The sequence below is a fragment of the Hypomesus transpacificus genome, unplaced genomic scaffold, assembly GCF_021917145.1.
Source record: "Hypomesus transpacificus isolate Combined female unplaced genomic scaffold, fHypTra1 scaffold_51, whole genome shotgun sequence".
Classification (NCBI taxonomy): Eukaryota; Metazoa; Chordata; class Actinopteri; order Osmeriformes; family Osmeridae; genus Hypomesus; species Hypomesus transpacificus.
In genome coordinates, this window is record NW_025814024.1 from 693,507 (window position 1) to 719,360 (window position 25,854).

Here is a 25,854-nt window from a genome sequence, read left to right on the forward strand (position 1 = left end):
AAACCCATTGACACTGTATGACTATGTTTAGCTTGTGTTCTACTCCTCTCTCCTACCAACCGTCTCTGGAGGAGGGGATCCCTCTCTGAATTGCTCCTCCCAAGGTTTCTTCAATTTTTTCTCCTGTTGGGAGTTTTTCCTTGTCTTCCTTGAGGGTTTAGGTTGGTTGAGGGGCAGTTCTATGGGCGCATGTGAAGCCCTCTGTGACATGCTTGCGTGTAAAAAGGGCTATACAAATACATTTGATTTGATTTGATTTGCTGAAAATACGTTGGAATGCTGAAATCAGATTTTTTTTTGTAATGGCTGAAAATACAGAAATGAGAAAATACCCCGCAAGCTGAAAGCTGAAATACATTTTAAAAATGCGTGAATCACAAAAGAGGGAGTGTGGAAGCTGAACTGCATCAACAACGCTCAGAGCTTAGCCTACAATGCGGGAAAGCTGAAAGCTGAACTGATAGACAAAGTAGCCAAGGCAAGCTTGTCCTAACAAGAATATTATAGTTTTAACAGCTGAAATTATAGTTGGGATGGTAATATCAGTTGCAGATGTAGCCTATCATTGAGTGTGTTTACTCGGCTTTTCTTAGTAGGATTCAATGTGTTGATTGAATGAAACATACAGCAGTAGGGCCGATACAGGAAGACACGGCGACACTTTGTTGCAGAAGGATGATGGGGCAAGTTTTCAGAGCTGCCAACTCTCACGGTTTCGCCGTGTGACACATGCATTTTAACCATTTCTCACGCTCTCACGCCACACCTTGTGTATCTCACGCTGAAAAGGCAACGCCAAACAAGTAGCCAAGCTAACGTTGTAAACAGTAAGGGACGGCGCGTAGGTTAACGGAGTGAAGCAACATTTATGCGCAAACAGCCGTGTAAACTCGCTGAAGCAGCATTCCAACAATAATAGTAAGAAAAGGTAGAAATTCTTAAATGGCTTCGCCGCTTCGCGGCTTGGCCACCAATAAATATATATGTGAGATAACAATGATTGTGCCCTTGTCAAAGTAAAGCACACCCAACTAGTTTACATGCCTACAGTCTAGGTGTTTTTGCTATCTAGCTGTTCTTGCATTCCTCGCAAATCATCGTTAAAAAAAAGCAGATGAGCTAGAGTCTAGCTAACATTGACTAGACGGGCATGGCTGATGTTTGTCTATACCGTAGCGTAGAAAATCCCTGTGCAGTTCGACCCTCTACGCATTTCACCAAGGACAATGTAAAGCAGGATTTGCTATGAAGCTGTTGCTGAAAAGAGGTGCGTTCCGACCTTATGTTCATCACAACCACAAGCTGTATGATTTTGTCGGTAACAGTTATTAGCAATGCTAACGTATCCTGTATCTAGCCTTTTCTCCAGTTCTTTAAATAGATAATCTAGACGGGCGTTGGCAATAGGCTAGACAGCTATTCGTTTTCTGGTTATTTTTTCAGAAGCTTCCCTTAAAATGCCGACTACAGCTAGTCTAGCGAGAGTCATTTGCAAAGTAAGTTATGTTGATATGTTTGGAAACTTATTTAGCATTCTACCTACAGGAGACGTTAGCATTGCTAATAGGCTAACTGTTAGCGACAAAATCATACTTACAGCTTGCGTTTGTGATGAGCATACGGTTGGAAAAGCACCTCTTTTCAGCAACAGCGACTTCGCAAATCCTTCTTTAAATTGTTCAAGGTTTTCATTCAAAACTGTCTTTGATGAAATGGTTCAAGCAAATGAATAAATGAGTGTAGAATTTCACAGGGATCTTCTCATAGAAAAACATCAACCCTGCCCGTCGAGTGTCTAGTTCATAGGGAAGATTAGGAAAAGTGTCAGCATTCCCAGTACAGCCTGGAACACTGCATTTACGATGGTCCATTTTCAATATACTTTAACAACTTTCAAACTATCTCCTTTGTTGGTCGTGTGGAAGTACACAGAGCAGCGCGCAGCTAAACTAGTGTCTGAGATCCTGGGCCAGAACACCAGAGGGCTGGTCTGTATAAATGTTGGGGCGTGACAAAGGTGATGCTATATTTGTGACATCACCAATTCCGCTTTTTCAAAACCGATCGTTTTACAGCTGCAGTTTCAAGTTGTGAGATTTAGATAGGATATAGGTGTCAAAGGACTTTGAGGTTCACTGTATGTCCATTTTACCCACCAAACTGTCTTTATTCAACAAGGTATTTGTTATTTTACAAGGTAAAATCGGTTTTGCAATCAATGACCCCTTTAAAGCAATAAAAAACTGAAAGTCTCGAAAACTGATTCAAAGCCAAGCTTTTGTCAGTAGAATGTGGATAGGATAAAAAACAGTTCATTTGAGTCAGTTTGACATGTTTAGGCTGAAATATAATTTATCTATTCCATGTATATGTGGCACTGCAGTAAATATTGATATTACTGACTAGCAGTGGCGTGTTCAGGGAGTGGCCTAGGGTGGCACGGGCCACCCCTGAAATCTGATTGGCCACCCCAATATATGATTGGCTATATGCCCAGTCAGAGGCGGGCCACCCCTGGTGCCACCCCTATCAAAAACGTCTGGACACGCCCCTGTTGACTAGTAATTTCAATGCCAAAACCCTTTTTCCAAGTATAGACCACCAAGGAACATGATAGAATAGTCATAGTTGAATAGCCATGAGTTGAAAAGCAAGAATAAATCTGACCTTTAAGTTTTAGGCCTTCAGTACAAAGGCCTAAGGTTGTCGGGAACGGGTAGTGGTGTTCTTGTTAATGTGACAGGTTAAAATATCTAAGGTATAAAAGATTGTTCTGTGCTAGTTAAAAGGAATTGATCAAATTCATAATTGTGTTTAAAATCTGTTACGTGTACAAGGGTAAAAGTGTTAACCTGAGATCTCCTGAAGTGCTCTTAATCAATGAGCCTGAGATCGATTGTTTTGGTCTTCACTCAAGTTCCTGGGGAAATCACGGTCTTTTCATCATTCAGCTAAAGTTTTCAATGAGGAAACATCACCGTATCACTCTCGTGATTCTTTCTCCCCTTTTTCAGGGGCGTAACATTTAACTGCAGCTTTACTTCTGAAGGGTGCAATAATGATGCATGCAAGTTGCCCACTCACCCATAATAAGGCCCGACAGTCCTTGTGTGAGAAATATTTGCTGTCACAAAGTAAGGTAGCAAACATTTAAGCCTAGATTAGTCGTCACAAGCACTGGCTGGGGTGAAGAGTATAACCAACATATATTCATGTTTTACTCATTACATATTCATCTTTACTTATTACTTTTAATCTTTATTCTTATGGAACGGACCAATTTTTATTTGGGTACTAAGACCACAGTGTTTAGCTTCTCAGCTAGCCAGTCCTATCCTACTGGACAGTAGGATAGTCCTCCAGAAAACCAAGGTTGATCTTCGCACATGATATATATAAGATTACAATTTAAACTGCTCAGTCATGCATTTATTGTTGGCTCTACCGTCTAATAGTGTTCAGTCTTTATTCACTCTGGGATACCACAATGCATACTTTTGAATTGTATAATTTTGTTGCCTTCTGTGTTCGATTTCTTTGAAGGCTGGAACACTGTCAGCAATTATGTTACTCAATCTTTGTTTATGTTTTGTAGTTACTATAGTATATTTAATCATCGTTGTAGATGGGACTTTCCAAGTCCCACAGGGGGAAAGTGATGTGGAAATTGACACCCTACTGTTGAAATGAAGATTTATTATGATTATTGATTAATCTGATCGATTAATACAGCACCCCTTTTAGTATTGTTCTGTATTAATGGAAACCGTATGTTAAACTGTTGACTATAATTAATATATTTTAATGATAGAAGATATTGAGCCTGTGCCTGTGATCTGTGTAGTATTGGCTGAGAAACGAGGTAGGAGGCTACCCAGACACAGGTATCTTCCTTCATAGGCAGAGGCCTAAGCTAGAAGTCAAGGTGTACTGTTCTATCTAACCACAAATAAGCAGTGTTGTAGTACTCGAGACTGGTGTTGGTCTGACCACAACTGCGGGAATATAACTAAATTGCCTGTGCATTGTTTAATTTATTTATAAATATCATTACTGTTATTAGATGTAAAACGTGACCTCTACTGGTGGAGGTACTGCTGGTTTGGAATAACATTACCTTGGAGAACTGCATAAAATACATTTTAACATGATGTGAAAAAGACATCGAAAGGGAAGAAATAATACACATTCACGGTTTTATTGCCAACAGTCATACAGAATGATGATAACTCATACAACCAAATATTAAAACTGTAAACATTGTTTGGACTCAATTCTTTGTTTGAAAGTTTTTACTAGTTCCAAAATAGTATTTGTTTGGTGATCCCTCTGACAAAAATTCATATTTAGAATTTGGAAACTATATATAGAGAAAAATCTTGAATCTCAAGCACCAATGCACAGCAGAGCGAAACACAACCTTTAGTGAACGTACGGGCATGCCCCATGAAAGTTCAGGATTGCACTTTGAAGAAAACAACATTGGTAAAAAATAAAAGGCACATTTTCATAAACAGAAATCTATTTGACCTCACATGGATGTTGAGTGTACTCTGAAATGTATACCCCGTGCAACTCATAATACATCAGTTAATTTGACACACAGTAGCGAATCAACAAATTACTGTTGGTGTTGTACTTGATGTTAAAGGTAGACTCAATAATTCAACACCTTCACACACAGGAGGATGGTGATTTTCTGAAATCAACAGTAGGTCTATCAGGGTTGAAAATGGTAAAGTATATTTTAATTCCTCCTGACATAGGGAAGAGTCAACGGTTGCCTCTTCAGCAAAGTTCATGGTGGTTGACTTCTCTGGGAAATGTACCCCAGAGTAATGATGTCATCATATCAACCCACACTCAACCCATTCGTCATTTTTAATTAAGTAGAATTGTGTTTTGATGGTGTCACTTGCTAAATCGTAGTTTCGGAATGTGTGTATAAAATATTAAGTCGGCAATGTAACATAGATTCACAAGTGTAAAACAGTTCAAGAGTTCAGTTCAACCAAGATTTACCTAGGTCGATTTAAAAGGGGGTTCTAACCAAGGTAAGGCCTCAGTTGTAAAATTACTGTGAAGTCAAATTACTAGATCTAAAAACAGTAAGTAGTAATTTACAGTAAGTCTTGACATAAAGCCTTCTTCGATTGCAAGTGAGGTTGGAAGAAACCAGCGATTGATAGCAGCTCCAAATATACTGCTAGTAACTCCAATTAAGTACTCAGTAATACAACCATTAGGGAGGAGGGACTACAGGTCAATTCTTAACAAAGCATATAGTTTATATTTTGTCACAAAGGACAAGAGTTCTAATTATCGAGTGGTTCTTGGAGGATGTGAAATGGTGATCTTACAATATTACAGACCCTTTTTTTAAACTAGAAACAGTATATTGTGAGAACTAGATGCATGTTTACTTTTTCTTGCAGCAAAATACAGGTACACCAAGATACATTTCAATTGTCTTCTCAAAGTAATTGAAAACGGACTGAATTTGGTTCAGTTGTATAGGCCCAACACATCAATAGCATGTTTGATAATGGTTTGAGAATTCTGTTGTCCAATAATGACGGCAAGCTGGAGAGATTCAAAACATTTAGCCTCTGTATTACAAGTATCACAATAATACAAGTGCTATCAAGTTAGTCACTGTAACCAAGCAAATTCTACAGTGACTACTGTTCTAGCTACCCTGTATCAATTACTGGAAATTTAAGTCTTTAAGGTCTGAACAACTATCATTCAAAACCGTATTTCTATAAGGTCAATTTTGTGTCAAGCTATATAACAAAATAAGCAACTGTAGGAGTAATCCTAACACAGCAACTGATATCCAGAATATTTCAGGCAGTCCAACAGTAACAAAGACCCTTTAATAGTTACTCTGTGATGGCCCTCAGTGGTGACAATCAAAGATAGGAGATCCACACATTGAGTTGTGAATATTCATAATTCATAATTTTTGTGTTTTTGTGTGTTTTTTTACAAATCCAATAAAGGGTGCTCTATGTAAAATTAAAAGTTTTTTTTATAACTCCTCTTCAGTGATTATGTTTTCAACACATGGTGAATTGTTCTTATACAACTAACACAGATAATCTAAAGCTCTGTGCAATTAATTTGTGACCATTCATCAAATACCTTTGAAGTCAACAAAGCCAGAAAAACTAGCATAAACAATGTCATAATATCCATTTCATGATTCAAGCCTCAAAAACGAATTCACTACACACCCAGTTAAAAGGATTTAGAAGAATCAATTAAGAAATATTGTTTTGAAAAGCATAAATATTTTACAGAGTGAGCATACACACGCACCTCTCCGAAAAGGGCATCAAGGTCTACAAACAATGTTTCACAAGTACAGTTGATTTCAACGTCATGCGACCGCTGTGGCACAAAAGTACTTCATGAAAATGTTTACCTTTAAAGCCATGTTGACAGCACTATGGGGGGTGGCCGTGACCCTAGCACATTGGGACTACTGCAAATCAAACACATTCACGTCTTTCCCAATAAAAGCAAAATCAATACAGACCTGGTCAGTTGTAACACTAGCTGCGGGACAAATCCTAAAATAGTTCTATATAAATAGCATTTTATCAAACTGTAGTTTTTTCTCCTTTAACTTTAACCAATGGCCTGGTTGTGCTTGATAGACAAAACAAAAGTTTGGGATTTATTCTAAAATATTTTTTATACCCCTCCTTGAGGTCAATTTGCTCTTAATCTAAACTACTGAAAGTCGTCCTTTTTGTTTTAGGACACCAAATCAACGTTTATGTCCAAATGCACTTATATGTCTTCTCAAAAATATAGCATTTCAATCATCACAACTAAATAAAAACAGTTCTATAAATCAGCAATCTTCCTCAAGTGCTCCAGTGCACACACACCTATTCCAAGATACTGTCATTGCAAGGAACCTTTAAACAATAGTATATTCTCTATCTTATCTTCAAGTTTCAGGTTGAAGGGAGGCTTGTAGTGTCTCCTACAGTAACCATCTGGCATTGCAAGTTACTGTTTTCTTCCCACTGGCTCCTTCAGGCACAGTTCACTTCCGGCAGACACTATGGGCAGGCTGTTGTCACGGTGATGGCCAATCAGATGGCTGATGCTATCAAATATGTGATCTTTCGTCCGTACCTTTTGAAAAGGGGGAGAATTATTTGTGTTTATTGAGGTGTAATTTAAGAGGCTGGTTAACGTTTTACATTTGTGGAAATATATATATTTTACCCTTTCATATTTGTGGAATAAAAAACATAAACATTCTTATATCACACTCTCACTTGCTCAATCTTTCACATTTTTCACAAAATCTTTAATCTTATCTTCCCCTATCCCTTCCTCCTTTTTTTGTCATCCTCCCCTCTGTCCTACCGTGCCCTCTGGGTCGACCAGCAGCAGGTGTTTGACCAGACAATTGTGCATGCCTGTCAGGACAAAGGAGCCAGGATTGGTGGTGCTCTTCCGCACCAGGAAGTCTCCATCTTCGCACAGAAGCTTTTCAGCCTGGCGCCGGCTCATTTCCCCGTGGTACCAAACCTGACCCTCCAGCTCTTCCTGGGCCCGGAAGGCTGCCGAACGCACCAGCAGTGGGCTGGAGTTGTCCACAGATGTGGTCTTGTGCAGTGTGGGGGTCTGAGACTGGGTTAGAATGGCATCCTCAAAAGGCTCTTGAAGGGATGTTGGATGATAGAGAGAGAGGACAAAGGGAAGCATATGATCAAATAGACTATGCAAGAGTGAACACTTTGAACGTCCAAAACGTTAAACAGAGGGGGCTATGCAGCAAAAACCATGTCTTTATTCAAGCATTTCCTTTTTGTCCTATATCTGACATGGTAATATTACACCAAAATAGCAGGAGCAAGAGCCAATGTAGGAACACAATAACTGAGAGAGCCTCAATAATTAACATTTCCTGTAAGACAACACATGAGTGAAGCAAGTTCAGGCATGGCACTCGGGTAGCGCGCGTCATATCACCCATCGCCGTGTTCTTAGCCCATAGGCTTAGCTTGATAGGCGGCGCTATAAAGTCATCGCACACGCATCCTCGTTTACCTTTGTGTTCTGCGCTGCTGCCACCCACCACCCTCCTCTTCTCCCCCATGTTGTCTGTCTGTAGTCCCCGTGGGAGATTTAACTTGTTGTTCCCTGCCTCATGTCATGCATGCCGCAGTGAAGGCAGGGAGCGCTTTCCCATGTACATCCATTCCGCCAATGTTAAACCTATTTTTCATGTATATGAATAAATGGTGAAATCAATCACATCTTGACTGAACTGAGTGATTTATATGCATGCCCGGTGCATGCTCTGAGTGTGTTTGTGAAAAGGCCCTGGAGGGTTAGTAAGTGAACAGATAGAACTACTTGTTCTCTTACTCATATCAAACAGGTCTTTCCTGGAACTGTCTTTGGCTGTGCTCGGGGTGCTCCCTGCCATGCCCTCCGCCTTGGACTGCAGTGCTGCCAGAACTTGGGAGTCGATCTGCTGTGTGTTGATGTACGTTGGCCCATCACCCATTTCTGGTACTTGACTCTTCCCCTCTGGTAGACTGTACATGTCACATGACCCTGGACACGGGTAGATGATGTGCAATGGAAGGTTAAACAGACTAGCACAAGTCAAGGTCAGAGGGAGGTTTCTGGTTAACCAACCACCTCTGTTATGTTCAAGAGATAGATTGTCTTATTACCATGTTGAATGAATATAGACCTCCTTTCGTCCCCGCGGTTCTCCCCACAGTGTCGGCCCTGGTAGTATGTGTGGTCCACCATTGCACCTGGACTCATCTAACAAGCACAGGCATCAATTTAGTCTTTATTCCCAAAATGTTATGGACAATTGTACATTTACATGTAGGATTTGCAATTCCCTCATCTTTTGAATGTAAACGTTCTTTTTGAAGTGTTTTTGACAAGATCCCATCCTTTGTGTTTATCTTACCTGGTTGCCGTCCTGCCCTGCTATCTGATTGGTCAGCCGGGTGTCAATGAAGCCTCCAGTGGGCGGCATCTTCCCAGGGATGTTGTTGTAATAGGGGTGCTCGTCTGGCTCTTCCTCTTCTTCTGTCCAAGGCGAGTCATCCATGTTCAGGACCCTGGTACATACACAGGCATGAATGCACAAACACACAGGCAGGAACATATACACACAGGGGCAGGGGCGTACACACACACACAGATTATAAAAATAACAACATAAATACCCCAGTCACTCACAGTGCAGTGGCTGACTAATTGTGACCCTGTTCAACTTAACCCTCTGCTTCCTTCATTTATATGGAAAATTGAGAAAATCAACCACATGAACATACAATTATATTGCCAGCCTAAATGTCTCCAGCTGATCTCACCTGTCATGCATGGGTGAAAGCTTGCTGGAGGGACACTGGAGGTATTGCTGGAAGCGAAGGTCAAAGGCTTGGCCAATCGTGCTGATGACATCCTGGGCCAGCCTATCAGAACACTCCAGGATGTGACACGCTAGACGAGGGAATGTGCCAGGTGTCGGATGATCAGTCTTGGTTCAAAACGTACTAATTGCCAAGATGTCCCAGTAGGTGCTGATACCCCCACAACCCCCCCCCCCCCCCCCCCCCCCCCCCTCACATCATACACACACTCACACACAGACAAACACCTCCCCAAAAAACATTTGGTTTCATTCTCTGAAAGGACAAGAACAAGAACAAAGAGGAGGTCTCCTTACCCCTTCGGTTCACAGGGTCTTTTGCCACATATGCAACAAAATCTGTTGTGTCCTAAAAGGGGCAACAACAAAAAAATATCACATTGGCACTACACTAGGTCAGAATCCATCCGACAAGTGGTAGCATGCAGATATAAAGTGGCTTTCCAATTATGACTATTACACCATTTAAACAGAAGCTCATGCAGTCAGTTTAGAGAACACTCTACTGTCACTTACTGGATCTCCTCCTGATGCAAAGGAAATGGACTGCATATGGTGATTGGCTATGATCTATCAACAAACAAAAAACAAACACAACCAATTCGAAAACTAGAAGCTTCCAGCACACATTTTGACTGTCTGACTTAAAGCTAGGATGTGTAATTTTTTTTGTTATACTGAAGGTCTCTCCACATCCTGATAGCAAACAATAATTTAAGTGGTCTAAATGGGAAAATATATATATCTTCTGTGGAAGGGACAGGACAAAAAATTATCGACATCATTACATTCGGCACGGATGTAATGAGAGGATGTCCTTCCTGTCTGTCAATCAGGCCAGTTTCTAGCCCACTTTAGTAGGGGGGGCAATGAGATATTTTGGGGGAGGTAGAAAAATGTTAGTAGGGGGTCCGGGAGCATCCTCCCCGTGATAGTTATTTTTTACATATTAGCAGGTTAAAGCTGCAGCTGTGTGCTCCTCACATGCAACAGCCTACAATCCAACAAAACTAACCCCCTCTACCAAAAAGCTAAACAAAACACAAGTTAGCTAACTAACCACCAGGGGGGTATTCCAGGTGGTGGGTTTAGTGAAGACTTTGAGTTGTTTAACCCTGAAAAGAGGCATACTCCGAGTTCCACGTTCCAGAAAGAGAGGTAACGAAACCTTTTGGTAAGTTTCCATGGTAACTTACTCCGTGAAACTAACCTGCTCGTTAGCAGGTTTTCCATGACAAACTCAGCGTTTCTACCAATTCCCTCCCACTGAGCCCGCTAGCTTTGGCAGACACGTCATATCATTTCCTGGTTCAGCCGAGCGATCTCGAACAAAATTTAATTTGCTTACCATACGCTGGGAGATTATTTTAAGATTGCGATTTGATGTGCTTTAATTCCCTGATGAATACGTAAGTTAACGTTACCGTTCCCAGTCACAATCTGTAATTTATTTAGCAACATTCTTAGGCCTTGGGCCTTCGTCGCTAGTGTTACATGCCGTGGACATGCACTCAGAATTGACCAACTGCTTTTGGGCACTGAAATAAATACAAATAATTGAAATTGTATTTGGTCTTCTTCATTGCCTACAAATAGAAATCACAATGAGTAGCCCAGCCTATTTATATCGGCTATTGTTCCTACAATTTACATGATTCATATAATTCCTACAATTTACATGATGTACCATCCTAAAACTGGTGTTTCAGCAAATCTATTTCAACATTGTAGGGGGTCAATATTGGCCAAACAACCAAAACTCCCCTATGGTTTGAAGGAAGATGGGAAACTGAACAGTGTATTAACATTAACCAAATAATGCCAATACCAATGAAATTACAGTCATTTGACTATTTTGATTTTTGGGTTAAATCAGCTGGACTATTTTGATTTTTGGGTTAAATCAGAGCAATAATGGTTAAATTAAGGTTAAATAATTGTTATCATATTGCAAATGAATGATATCAATGAAGGTTAACTCTTATGCCTACTCTACCATGATTATTGTAAACCAGAGATAGAAAGCAAGAGTGAGGAAGAAAGAGTAGGACAAGCTAGAGCTGAGGAGAACGTCTTGATCAGTAATCCACAGAATAATGCTTCACAATTCCTTAAGAATCTTGACCCTTACTTATCAACATGACTAGCAATGCTACAGTAAGTTTCACAATGAGATGTGAGAGCCATCAAGTTGAGACTCCATCCAGTAACTCAATTTTTTACCATATAAGAGGTGGGGGCAGGGTGATAGCCTTACAAGATCAGCCTTTATTCTTCTGCCCTCACACCATCTCTTGGTCAAAATAGAAATTCAGAAAATTCAACTATTAATATTCATATAGGTTATTGTTCCTACAATTAACATCACCTGTGAACATGCATCCTCTCGTAACTGGTGTTCAAGTAAATCTTTTTCGAGATTAGCCTTTATTCTTCTACCCTAAGTAGGCCTACACCATCTCTTGGTCAGTTTTTGGCACTTTCTTCACGAGGTACAGTTTGTACAACTAATTTACTTGTAACATGAGATTACATTAGCTACGTTTCACTGTTCCACATGCAAAATTCACCTGCCATTAAATGAACATCTCACTGTATACAGCATGCCCTGTTGTCAGAATGTGCAAATCGTTTTCGTTTTTCTATTCATTATTCTCATAATGTCAGTGTAACTGACAATTACACAAAAAGCCTGTAAATAAAAGTAGGGGGAGAGAGAACTACCAGTAGCTACCATACATAGTAATTCTCTGCATCCATTTCTGCAGCAGCAGTCATTAATGTCTCTTCGTCATCTTAATCATCATCATCATCCTTTGATAAAAATCATTCTGTTGAGGGAAACTGCTACTACACGTTGAAATAGACACCAATTGATGTTTAAACTTTGTATCATGTCTAATATGATTAAAACCATGGTGACGTCGAGGCTACAATCACAAGCATAGCCTATAAGCAAAATATGCATTACCTGTTCGTAGTATATTTTTATATGTAATATAACATTGAACATGCTATTTTATTAAGTCCACTACTTTTTCTCCTGTAATATTAACGGACAGTGGGGTTAAATGTTCAATGTATCGACTGGCTATTGCATTCAAATAGTAAATGCATTAACTCGGCAGCAATTGTTTCCCACCCCAATTGTAGCTAAAGGCTACGCTGCTACAGCCGTGTTGCTTTTTTTCCGGAATATGTGCTCAGATTGACCATGAACACGAAATAAAACTTATATCTAAAGTGTGGTGAAGTATGAGAAAGTTTTTTGTCGTCGGTTGCCATGGTGAATCCCAGAATCGGAGCTCCATAGATGTTGGCTTTTGGTAGTATTCATGCACGCGCTAAACTAAACACGCTACCCCCCCTCCCCCTGGGGGGTATTCCAGGTAGCGGGTTGAACAAACTCTGAGATTAACCCTGAACTCTGAGTTACTCTAAAATGGGAATTTCAGTGGGAAATCAGGTGGCTGAGCGGTTAAGGAATCAGACTAGTAATCAGTATGTTGCCGGATCGATTCCCCACCGTAGCAAATGACGTTGTGTAAGGCATTTCACCCTACTTGCCTCGGGGGAATGTCCCTGTACTTACTGTAAGTCGCTGTAAATCGCTCTGAATAAGAGCGTCTGCTAAATAACCCTAAATGTAAATTTCAGAAAACTTGGTTCCAGAAAAGCTGATTTGAATTTGTTAACTCAACTCTGAGTATGTCAACTCTGTGTGAAGCATGGGCATGAGAACTACTAAAAGCCAACATCAATGGAGCTCCGATACTAGGATCCACCATGGCACCCGGTGACAAAAAACGTACTACTTCACCACACTTCAGATTTAAGTTTTATTTTGTGTTTATGGTCTATCTGAGCACATATTCTGGGAAAAAAACAACACGGCTGTAGCAGCGTATACAATTGGCGCGGGAGAAAAACTGCTCAATGCATACATTTGAATGTAATAGCCAGTCCATACATTGAACATTTAACCCATCTGTCTGTTAATATTACAGAAGAAAAAATGGTGGACTTAATAAAACAGCATGTTCAATGTTATATTAAATATATAAATATACCACGAACAGGTAAGACATATTTTGCTTAGGCTGTACACTTGTGATAGTAGCCTCGACGTCACCTTGGTTTTAATCATATTCAACATGATACAAAGTAAATATCAATTGGTGCCTATTTCAACTTGTAGTAGCAGTTTCCCCCAACAGAATGTTTTCATTAAAGGATGATGATGATTAAGATGACAAAGAGACTGACTGCTGCCTCAGAAATGGAAGCAGAGAATTATGTATGGTAGTTACTGGTAGTTCTCTCCCCATGTACTTTTATTTGCAGACTTGTGCAGAATTGTCAGTTACACTAACATTATGAGAATAATGAATCTAAAAAACGATTTGCACATTCTGATCCTGTTGAACAGAGCATGGATGCAGTATACAGTGAGATGTTCATTTAATGGAAGGTGAATTCTGCATGTGGAATTATGAAATGTAATGCAATCTCATGTATTCCCAGTTACAAGTAAATGAGTTGTACAAACTGCACCTCATGAAGAAAGTGCCAAAAACTGACCGAGATGGTGTAGGCCTACTTAGGATAGAAAAATAAAGGCTAATTTTGAAAAAGATTTACTGGAACACCAGTTACAGGAGGATGCATGGTCACATGCGATGTTAATAGTAGGAACAATAACCTATATGAATATTAATTGTTGAACTTGCTGAATTTCTATTTTGACCAAGAGATGGTGTACTTAGGGCAGAAGAATGAAGGCTGATCTTGTAAGGCTATCAACCTGCCCCCACCTCTCATATGGGAAAATATGAAGTTACTGGATGGAGTCTCAACTTGATGGCTCTTACACATCACTGTGTAACTTACTGCAGCATTGCTAGTCATGTTGATAAGTAAGGGTCAAGATTGTGGTGTGAATACTTGTTCTTGGGTATAAAAGGAATTGTGGAGCATCTGTGCATTCTTGATCTCCTGAGACCTTCTCCTCAGCTCTGGCTTGTCCTACTCCTCCTTCCTCACCGCTTGCTTTTTATCTCTGGTTTACAATAATCATGGTAGGGTAGGAAAGACGTTCCTGGAGCGGCCACGAGCCAGAAACGCTGCCCCTCCCTCAGTCACAACGCACTCAATCGTAACTAATATATTTTTTAGACGGCTACACAAATGATACATCATTTGCTCATAATGTGAACTTGTGTTTACACACGCAACTTTTGAACCGTATGACAGATTTTCATTGGATTCCCTGGATCAAGACAATTTCAATGTGATATAAGTCTCTCACACACTATCGCTCATAGGAGGAGATGTGGGTCGAGTACAAATGCGGGGATAGTCTTAAAATGGCCTCTCCACTCTGCCCTTTCGATTGACACCTTGTTTGACCGAATAGGAGCTTCCATGCCCCGGTGACAGCCCTCTAAAGCCAACTAGGTCTGTGCGTCCCTCCGCAGTTTTTTCTAACTGGGTTCGACTGGCTCTGAAATAAGCTAGTTTTCCGTGTAGCTTAGCGCTAGCTGTAAATGGCAATACCCCATTTGCTAGGTGTTGTGAAGCCTTCAAAATAAAAGTCGATTGAGCAATATGGTTGACAGAATCAATTTTCTTTGTGCGCCAATCCTGGGAATCAGATAAGGCACTCCAATGTGTTCATGCTTCAGTTTTTGTGTTTCAGTAATACTAATGAGGGATTTAGCTGTTATATATGATAGTTCTAAGTACCACCTTTCATTAGAGATATCAATTATACCTTTTTTTATACCCAACAATTTGACCTTGGTTACAAGGGTCATTCTAGAGTCTCCAAAAGGCCCTTTTAGAAAACGCCTGGATGTACTCTTATAAAAACATGTGTCAAATATGAATATATTGTGGTATTATGTTTGACTTTTGATTTGAATTGGGTGAGGCTTCAACCTGTGGTCCAATTCTGTCTTCCAGCTAATACCTACCGCCTCTTCAGGCCTCTGTTTTCAAAACAAAATCTAGGCGGAAATAGAAACGTTCACTTTCCTTGTGTTCAAGCTTCTATTACTCAACACCAGTAGGACGGACAGGGGTCCTGACAACAAGGAACATGACTTCAGAGTGTCAGCTTTCAAAAGAGTCCATTTACATGCATGTACTCCAAATGGTTCAAGAACAGCCGTCAATTTACTTTGGGTATGCTGTTTAGGCGTTTTTAGGCACATTTAACAGGTTTCACAAGAGGTTAACCTTACTTTGACCATTCTTGCTCTGATTTAACCCATAGTCAAATAACTGTAATTCCATTGGTAGGTATTGGCATTATTTGGTTAATGTTAATACACTGTTCACAGTTTCCCATCTTCCTTCAAACCATAGGGGAATTAGTTTTGGTTGTTTGGTCAATATTGACCCCCTACAATCTTGAAATAAATGAACTGAAACACCAGTTACAGAACAGTACACAGTTCTGTAACAGTACATGGTCACAGGTGAATCATGTAAATAGTAGGAACAATAGGCGATAAACATGCTCATACTAATTGTTAGATTTATATTTGTACGCAATGAAGAAGACCAAATACAATTTAAAATATAACTGCAAGCAGCAATGGTGGATTCCTCCAAACATTGCGAACCATTAAGAAAAGGATATTCTTCACAAATTGTCACTCTATAGAAATATTCATGCTGCAGACTTACCAAAGGTATACCAAATCTGACCAAATCCAAATATAGCTGCAAGCAGCAATGAGGTGGCCAAGATGTCAAATGACCCAGAAAACATTTTAGAACTTCCTCAGAAGAGGGTAAACAGTACACACAGCAAGCCTGGTGTGAATCCATCAAAGATTTGCTGAGATACGACCCAACTTCCTGTTTGCTGCCTTAACGGCACATTTTGATTGCCTGTAGCGGGCAAACGGTTTCGAAAATCAAAACACCATGTGATAGCTTTTGAGAGGCTTGGTCTGAAGCTAATCTCTGCCAAATTTTGTGAAAATTGGACAACATGTGTAGGAGGAGTAGAGAAAAAACTTTTTCAATGAATTCAAAATGGCAGAAGCATAAATTTGGTTATTATCACAAATTATTATTAGTCACACACGGGATGTCCCAAGATATGATGAGACAAAGGAATCACTTAATAAAAGCAAACAAATCAATAGTTATTGGCTAAAACACATTTTTGCTTCCTGCGGCCACGCCCAGTGATCACATGAAACCAAATTGTGTGGACATCCTCAGAAGAGGGTTCCGAGTCATCATGCCAAGTTTGGTGATGACATCTGTAAGATTTGCCAAGATTTGATCCAATTTCCTGTTTGGTTGCTTTGTTGCCAATTTTGATTGGATGTACCGGACAAACGGTTTTGAAAATCCAATATTAAATTAATGCCCGAGTGAGGGTTGCTCTGACCATGATGTGTGCCACTTCTGGGGAAGATTGGAAAAAAAATTGTAGGAGGAGTAGGCTTTCAAAGGTTTTTGATGAAAGCGGAAATGGCGGAAAATCTATATAACCGGAAATTGACTTCATAAACACATTGAACTCGTCTTGATCCAGGGAATCCAATGAAAATCTATCATACGGTTCAAAAGTTGCGTGTGTAAACACAAGTCCAACTTTGACCCATTGGTGGCGCTAGAGTGGTCTAATGGGAGACATGAAACTTTGTGAATTGGACCAGGGGACTGTCCTTAATGAGTGTGCCAAATTTCTCAAACAGTTACCATATGGTTCTAGGGGCTGCCATTGACTCCCATGGAACTAGAATAAAAATGTTAAAAAAGAATAAAACTAACAATAACAATAGGTTTCCTCCTTACGGGGAAACCCTAATAACAATAGGTTCCTTCCTTACGGAGGAATCCTAATTATTTGTCTTTTTTTCAGTGCCAAAAAGCAGGTCAGTTTTGAGTGCAAGTCCACGGCGAGTAACATTAGCAATGTAGGCCTAAAGTCCGATATATGCTTCTGCATATGCTTCGGCAACCTTTTGGTTATTTTGAGTGTGTGCTAATATGGAACTCTCTCCTTTAAGGTAAATGTAAAAATGCGTACAGTACTTTATCGCTTATTATAATACGGGTGGATGAAATCAAGCATTCTGATTGGTTGAGAGGGAGTTCCGGGGTGTGCATTATTGAGCGACAAAGTACTGTACACCTTTTTACATTTACCTTAAAGGATCCCAAGCTCCGCCTTAGGCCCTAAGGATCCCAAGCTCCGCCCCCTCACATTTATTGAATTTAGCAACAACAGCAACACTAGCTAAATCAATTGCAGATATCAGAACAAACCTACCTGCAGTCTCTGAGTGATTTATTTGTTAATTACTTTGTCTTAGCATTGTACCAGCTGAGTAACAGAATGCAACTGTCTGTGATTTGACGTAGATAGGTCGCTGTGACGTAGATAGGTCGGGTTTTGGCTCCGCCTATACAAAACCTGAGCTGAAAACGGAAGAGTTTTATTCAACGGTCTAACTCCACATTTCAGTGTGACAAAGTTTTTGCACTTTGCACATGCTTTCAGAAACTCATTTCACACGTATATAATATACTGAGAAGCAAATCATGGAATTTGCTTTACAGCATCTTTAAAGGATGTCAAACACGTTTTGTGTTATGTATGCAATTGATAGTGCAAAATTTTCCATTTGTTAATAAAAACGTTTTAAACTTTACTACTTAACTACTGAGCGCGGCCATCTTTGAATCGTCATGTCTGTGACGTCACGAGAATGGTTAGGTACTGTGACTGCCGCCTGCTAGCAGTCATCAAGATTGACATTGATAGATTGTCAGGGAGATAAGAGGTAGAAATGGCTTTAAACGAACCAGCTAAAACAAGATGCAAAGTAGGATCTTATTGGCTGGTTGTACAAACACATTTTACAAGACAGAAGGCATTCACTATATGTCCTACCCAAGCGGCAACCGGTTTTACGAAAATGGCTTGTATCTATAGACCAATTATTTGTTTGTAAACATTCGGGATGCGCGCGCAACGTGGTTGCAGAAAACCACGTTGAAAACCAAGGATAGCATTTTAATAAAACATTTTAACCAAGGATAGCATTTTAAATGGCAAAAGGACCACACGGATAATACAAATAGTTAGATTTAAAAAGACCAAAAAGGTCGAGGAAGACAGCCTTTAAGAGAGAAAGCGATTACCCATTGATCTGTCGCATCAGAATTTTGATTTGGGTCACGAAAGTCTTGAAATTTGAATGAGAATTCGCCCGGTACAGACCGCATAGTCGAGCGGCAACCATGTCTTCACTTCATGTCACAAAGTTCATAATTGTACAGTTTTACAGTCAATTTTACATCTAAAAAGTCAAGCAGGGCAGCTTTCAAGAGATATGCAAATTCTGCTTTTAGTCAGCTGGGGGGTATTCCCAGCATTTTAGCAACATTGCCAGTAGGTTGCTGCAACATTGTGAATCAGCTGTTGGGTTAATTTACCCAGTTATGTTAGATATATCAGATTCAAGACCCTGGTACTGACCTTCCGAGCAGTGAACGGGACTGCGCCCGACTACATCAAGTCTCTCCTGCAGCCTTACACCCCCACCCGCCACCTACGGTCTTCTTCAGACAACCGCCTGGTGGTCCCACCTCTCAAGACCGCCCGGTCCCAGCACAAGCTCTTCTCCTGCCTGGCACCCCAGTGGTGGAATCAACTCCCCACCTCCATCAGAGACACGGACTGTCTCTCCACCTTCAAGAGAAGGCTCAAGACACACTTGTTCCGGGAGTACAATGGTACTTAGGAATGGTTTGCTGAACCCAACGCTAGTTTCCTCAAGGTTCACAATGACTCTTGCTTAGACTGTTGCTCTTGTTGGTTAGTGGTAGCTGATTTAAACTGTTGTATTCTTTTTTAGTTAATCCTATTTTTATTGCTTTCCTACAGGTACACCTGCACTTAGAGATTAATGTCGTGTAATTTTTAACTTGTTTAACTACATGCTCTTATGGTTTCTTCCCTTTAGCACTATTTTTTGGTTGTTCACAATATGTACTTCTTGTTTTTGACTACCCGCAATGCTGTGGGGCTATCTTGTTGTTATTATCAGTGACCTATGCACTTTGTGAAGCTCTCTCTTGGAAGTCGCTTTGGATAAAAGCGTCTGCTAAATGAATAAATGTAAATGTAAATGTTGCATAACCTGCTTTCTGGAATACCCCCCTGGTCCGATTATTTTTCAGATTTGTTTACACTGGCAATCTGAGTGAGACTGCGTCCCCGTTACACTGTTTTGACGTTAGCCTCAGTCAGACTCGCTCACTGGCAGTGTGCACAATGTTGTATTTCACTCCATTATAGGCAGAAACGTCAGGGAGGATTGCCTAATGTAGATACGAGCCTGATGAAGATAGCCAGATTCTCGGATTTCTTTAACCGAGCCTGTTTCGTTCGGCATTTGCCTGAGAAAGCGACCTCTGTTAGCCAGGCTAGTTTTGCCCGATCACTTGGTCAGGCTATTTAAGGGTATCGGGGTCAAGTGCTTTTGTGCATCGACAAGTGAAACGTAAATGTATTTGTCCAAAGGCCAAGAGCCTCAAAAAAGTTAATATCAAGCCCTGCAATCCAGTGGCCAGAGATATATGATGACCTGATCGACACTCAAGTGTAATAGACCAGGGAGAAGTTCGTCTTTAGCAACCGACATGCGCAGCTGAGCCTGCTTGACAGTTCAGTGACGTAGGGTGATAATTGGTCTATACAGCGCCAAAGTCCGCCAGTTGCCCTTGGATTCAGCATTTGCAGGGATCACTTTACAGAAGTGGATTCCGACAAAACAACATATTATGCATCATATGGAACAACTGCGGTCCTGCGGGTACATAATTACGTATTGGTTCGAAAGCATACGCCATAGGATGAACAGGGATAGGTATGATGGGTCGAATTTTCTTTAATTTTAATGCAGTTTGGTGGGTTGAAACTGAGCCCAACCATTTTCGTGACGTCAGATGTATACGTCATTTAACATGGTGGCGCCCAGTTCTTTTTAAGTACATAATTTACACACTAGAGATTTCGATTATTAATAGAAAATTACATACAGTTGTATGTTATATATTTTTTTATGTCATTAAATGTATATACTATTATAATATCACTGTGTCTAATCGCAGTTCAGTTCCACTTTAAGTTCAAAAGTCAGACATCCCAAGTCTCCCGCATTTCAATAGCGGCTCCCTGACGCCCGCAAATGCTATATAATCTCCCGGCAATCGGGGATTTTGTATTTAGAGCTAGCAAGAGACTGTCCAATGGTCCTTTCTGGTCATTTCTGGTACAGACAGGTGCATACTGCGCGTCCTGATTGCGTCCCGGGGGGGGGGGGGGGGTTGTACGTGCTGGTTGAGGGGGTACATCATGCGTCCCAATTGCATCCCGGAGGGGGGCAGGGGGGAGAGAGCCACCTCCCGGAAATGAGTCTCTGCAGATAGGGATGTCTGAGAAGTGGAGCAAGGAGAGTAAGAGGAAAAACCAGCACGGCAAGCACAGCAAGGACGTGAACTAAAGGATCTTTGATTTCAATGGAAGCATATGAAGATGCATTGAGACACATTCCATTACAGCCTACAGGCATTATATTGAAAACATACACTGGAGAGGCAGTTTCTCCAGAAGGAGTCATTTAATTTCAAAGTAAAACTGAACAATCAGTCAGCTAAATTGTATGTGGTGAGAGGTGATGCACCACCACTTTTTGGAAGAGAATGGTTCAGGTCAATAAAGGTGAACTGGCCGGAAATAAAAACTGTACAAAAAGTACGTGTTGATACACTCAAGACTGTTTTACAGAGACACTGTAGTGTTTTTGCAGAAGACCTAAGCACTATGAAGGGAATTGAAGCAAAAGTGACGCTAAAACCAAATTACACACCCAAGTTGTCAGCCACGTGTTGTACCCTACGCCATACAACCCAAAGTAGAGGCAGAGCTGACCCGTCTTACACAGCTCGGAGTAATATCATCAATACAGTACAGTGAATGAGCTACGCCAGTCGTACCCGTTGATAATAGGACGGCTCAGTAAGACTTAGTGGTGATTTTAAAATCACACTAAATCAAGCCATATGTGTGGATCGTAGGGCTGTCCCCGACCTAGATTTTCTTTGGTCGACCAAGACTCGCTTAAAACGTCTGAAACATCGACTAATCGAAATTTGAAACACTTTTTTCACAAAAAAAACCCATACATTTTCACGATCTGACTCAATGGCTGCTGGACATTGCAGATTCAGTCACTAATAGCCTACTAATAATAAGACTCGTATCACCAGTCCTGTTGTAACCGAATGCCAATGGTATTTAGTATCTCTTACAATGTACTACAAATGACAAATATTGTTTGTTTAACATGCAAATCATCAGAGCGCGCTTATCACTGCCTGAAAACTTGCAGCGTGCGAACTTGCGTAGAAGCTGAGTGGGGAATGGTGCAACGGAGAAATATTTTGTTGTCTTGGCCGGAGAAGATAATGTCATTCGATTTGGATGTGATTCTTATAATTAATAAATATTCATTTTTCAACCCAGCACGTTAGCATGAGCGAAGTAGGGCTAGGCTAACCTACGTTTTTCAGGTGGTAGGAAGGCTACATCATATTCAACGTCAAACTACGAAAAATAAACCATTGTTGGCAGAGTTTGTATTCAACGTTTTTCGAGTCACCCGGTACTTTGTAAATGTACTTTAATGAAATGCTGCCATACCACAGATTTCTTTGCCATTTTGACTAATAATAACACCGACAAAGTAGGCTACGGCGGAGTTTGTAGCTCTGCAGCCAATTATGCTTGTGCCGTCCCTTACAAAAAAGAAGTATACTTCAAGTTTATTTTGTAAGTATACTTAATATAAAAAGTATACTATTATCATTTTACTTCAAGTATACTTGCAGTGTACTTATTTATATACTATTTTTGTACTAAGTAAACTGAATTGGCCCACTTTTTAGGTCATTTAGTACACTTTAAAGTACACTTATAGTGCATTTTAAGGTTTACTTTTGAATACTGTAAAGTAACCTGTGTAGTGCACTTTCAGTTCATGAAGTATACTTCCTAAAGAGCCTTACAGTATACTTTGCAATACTTTCAAGTGCACTTTCAATTAATGTAAGTACCTCAAGAAGTAAACTTAATAAATCTAATTTTACTATGACTTACTAATAAGGAAAAATGTTTAGGGGCCCCTCAGACGCCTCAGATCTTGCATCACATGGCGAGAACGGCCCTCACAAAGTCACACTACAAAATCTGAAAGAAGCTACTTAATGCACAGGCATAAACGACTTCCGAATCCAGCTCTTCTCCTGAAACGTAACACTTATTTAACTCATGGTTACAATGGTAAACCAGCACAACAATGACAATTACAACACAACAAAACACTACATTCTAAGCAGACACATTTAAAAAACGAAATTCATGAATTTACATTTGTATTTCGAACAAACTGCAAACTTATCAGCAATTTTTACACTATTTACCGCCTTGCATCATGGGAATTGACTAGCTAATGAGCCACACTATTTTCATTATTTCACGTCGTTATTTCGTTCTTCAGTCAGTTTGACAGTATAACCTTCAAATTCTCAAGTAGCTTTTTCGTTTTTTTCCATTAATACTCCAGTTGATAATTATTAGTATAAGAGTATAGGGCTTCAGAATGTTTTGGCAGTAATTAAGGTTACAGCTTCAGTAACAAAAAAATATTCAATGTGCAATGCATAATAGATTTTCATAGACATGAATAATTAGAATGAAATGGATCTAAAAAATGTAACCTGTACTGTACTTAAAAATGATTTTGACTGCTTTTGCTGTATAATAATAGAAAACGTACATCTTACTCCAGAAGAAGTGTATAGCATTTTCTGTTTCTAAGCATACTTCTTAAAGGGGCAATTGACTGGGTTTTTGGGGTATTTCACACTGTTCCTTAAGGTCTCCGAATAGGGTATGTAACATTGGTTGGGTTGAAAATGGCCCGGGTGCTGTTCTATGCCCTCTTACAGATCGTCTGAAATGTTCCCGGGAAAAAACACTAGCTTTTCTCCTTTTATGGTATGCTCATTAATATTTAGATAAGCTGCGCGCTGATTGGTTGGTTATCAACGAGTGAAGCTGGGAGCAAAAACGCAACACGGCCAACAGCAGCACTCGCTGAAACACTGAAGTTGGAGACTTGAAATAAAAACGCGCAAATAAATCTATTGTGTCTACACAACACTGTTTTCAACAGATTTACTATATAACATTTGAAATGATAACATTACTTGTTTCCACTTCTGTTGTTGAAGCAAACTGGATTGACTTAGGTGGGTAGAACATTACGCTACAGCTTAGCAACCAAACGTTGTTGCAATCGTGATTCTACTCGGCTTCAGTTAGCTAGCTAGGCTAGCTCTAGATATCTTGCTGTAAAATAACATGACAAAGATCTGGACAAACATGCATCGTGAATTGTCGATTTTCATTACACAGGTTATTTATTTGAATGAAACACAGTCAGGAACATGAATCAACGTTAGCCCCATTGCCAATAAACTAGGCTAAATTATTACACATTCTATGCTCTTGCATTAACTAGCAAGCTAAACTTGTTAACATGCCTACAGTCTAGGTGTTACTAGTAACAGTTACTAGCAATGCTAATGTATCCTGTATCTAAAACCTGCCTTTCTCCAGTTCTTTCAAATAGATTATCTAGACAGGCGTTAGCAATAAGCCAGACTGCAGTTCGTTTTCTGGCTATTTTTCGGAAGCTTCCCTTCTAATGCCGACTACAGCTAGTCTAGCTAGAGTCATTTGATGTGTGTAGAAACGTATTTAGCATTCTACCTGGTATGCTATATACAAGAAACGTTAGCATTGCTAATAACTGTTAGCACAACATCTTACTATCCTTATAGCTTGCGGTTGCAATGAGCATACGTTGGAACAGCACCTCCTTTCCAGGTTCAGCTTCCTAGCATATCCTGCTTGAAATTGTCCAAGGTTGTCAAAACTGTCTTGGGTGAAATGTTCAGAGCAAATGAATGATTGAGTGTCGAACTTCGCCTGGATCTTCTCATAGACAACAGCAGCCATGCCTGTTGAATGTTTGGCTCCTTGGGAAGACTGTAAGTGTTAGCCTTCCCTGTACAGCCTGGAACACAGCATTTACGACCGTGGTCCATAATCAATATCCTTGTTATAATTCAAAACGTTCTTCTTTGTAATTCCTTATAAGTAGCCTACACAGAGCAGCGCGCAGCTAAACTAGTATCGGAGATAGACGCTACCTCTGGTTGGTCTGGATGTAAATTCTGGGGCGTGACAAAGATACAGACCAGAGCCAATAAGAGGGCGATCACCGGTCCTACGTAGGACCGGTGGCTTTGTTGAAAAGCTAGCGTTTTACAGCCAAATTTTTTCTTTTTGAGATTTGAATAGGAAAGAGGTGTCAATAGACTTTGATATTCACGGTATGTTCAGTTTACCCTCCGAACTGTCGTTTTTCAACAATGACAAGGTAAAATCGGTTTTGCAGTCAATTGCCCCTTTAAAAGTATATCAAAAGTGAACTATTTTCAAAGGATACTTAAAAGTATATCAAAAGTGAACTATTTTCTAAGTATACTCCTTAAAAGTATATCAAAAGTGAACTATTTTCAAAGCATACTTAAAAGCATATTAAAAGTGAACTATTTTCTAAGTATACTTCTTAAAAGTATATTAAAAGTGAACAATTTTCTAAGCATACTTCTTAAAAGTATATCAAAAGTGAACTAAAAGTGTACTACCCATATTTTAGTATACTTATAGTATACTTTAATACACTTCTTTTTTGTAAGGGGTGTGCAAAATACCAAAACAAAGCGCAGATTAACGAAAGGGAAAACAGTAACACCTTTTCTTTTAAATCACATATTTTTGCTTTATTTGAGTTATTAGAGTTGCTTTATTTGTCTCAAATAATATAATCTACAAGTTCTGTAGAACATTTAGTTAATTCAGCAATGATGGCACAAGCGGGAATCAGATCTCACACTGCCATACGGCAGCTTGACTAAATTGCGTTACTTGCATTACTGCAATCTGCATATCGGAAAGAGAAAAAAACAACAAATCAAACCTCCCTTTACAGTTAACATTTACATTTATTCATTTAGCAGACGCTTATATCCAAAGCGACTTCCAAGAGAGAGCTTTACAAAGTGCATAAGTCACTGATAATAACAACAAGTAAGCCCCAAGCATTGCGGGTAGCCAAAACAAGTAACACACATTGTGAACAACCAAAAAATAAGTGCCAAAGGGAAGAACCATAAGACCATGTAGTTAAGCAAGTTACAATTAAGCAACATGAATCGTTAAGTGCAAGTGTACCTGTAGAAAAGCAAGTGTT

The 25,854-nt window shown here is 39.9% G+C and overlaps 1 protein-coding gene across 5 annotated transcripts in view; it reads right to left on the minus strand.

Annotated features, from left to right (window-relative positions):
• Window positions 1-4,184: 4,184 nt before the first annotated feature.
• shc3 (SHC (Src homology 2 domain containing) transforming protein 3) overlaps window positions 4,185-25,854 on the minus strand; it is an 83,904-nt gene continuing 62,234 nt past the window's right edge. For all 5 annotated transcript variants that reach the window (XM_047017278.1, XM_047017276.1, XM_047017274.1 and 2 more), the window contains 8 exons: window positions 9,950-10,003; window positions 9,731-9,782; window positions 9,375-9,504; window positions 8,966-9,119; window positions 8,715-8,811; window positions 8,401-8,592; window positions 7,393-7,688; window positions 4,185-7,155 (listed from right to left, as the gene is read on the minus strand). In XM_047017278.1, the coding sequence (XP_046873234.1) occupies window positions 7,027-7,155; window positions 7,393-7,688; window positions 8,401-8,592; window positions 8,715-8,811; window positions 8,966-9,119; window positions 9,375-9,504; window positions 9,731-9,782; window positions 9,950-10,003 (1,104 nt within the window). In that variant the 3' untranslated portion in view covers window positions 4,185-7,026. The remainder of the gene's footprint in view (window positions 7,156-7,392; window positions 7,689-8,400; window positions 8,593-8,714; window positions 8,812-8,965; window positions 9,120-9,374; window positions 9,505-9,730; window positions 9,783-9,949; window positions 10,004-25,854) is intronic.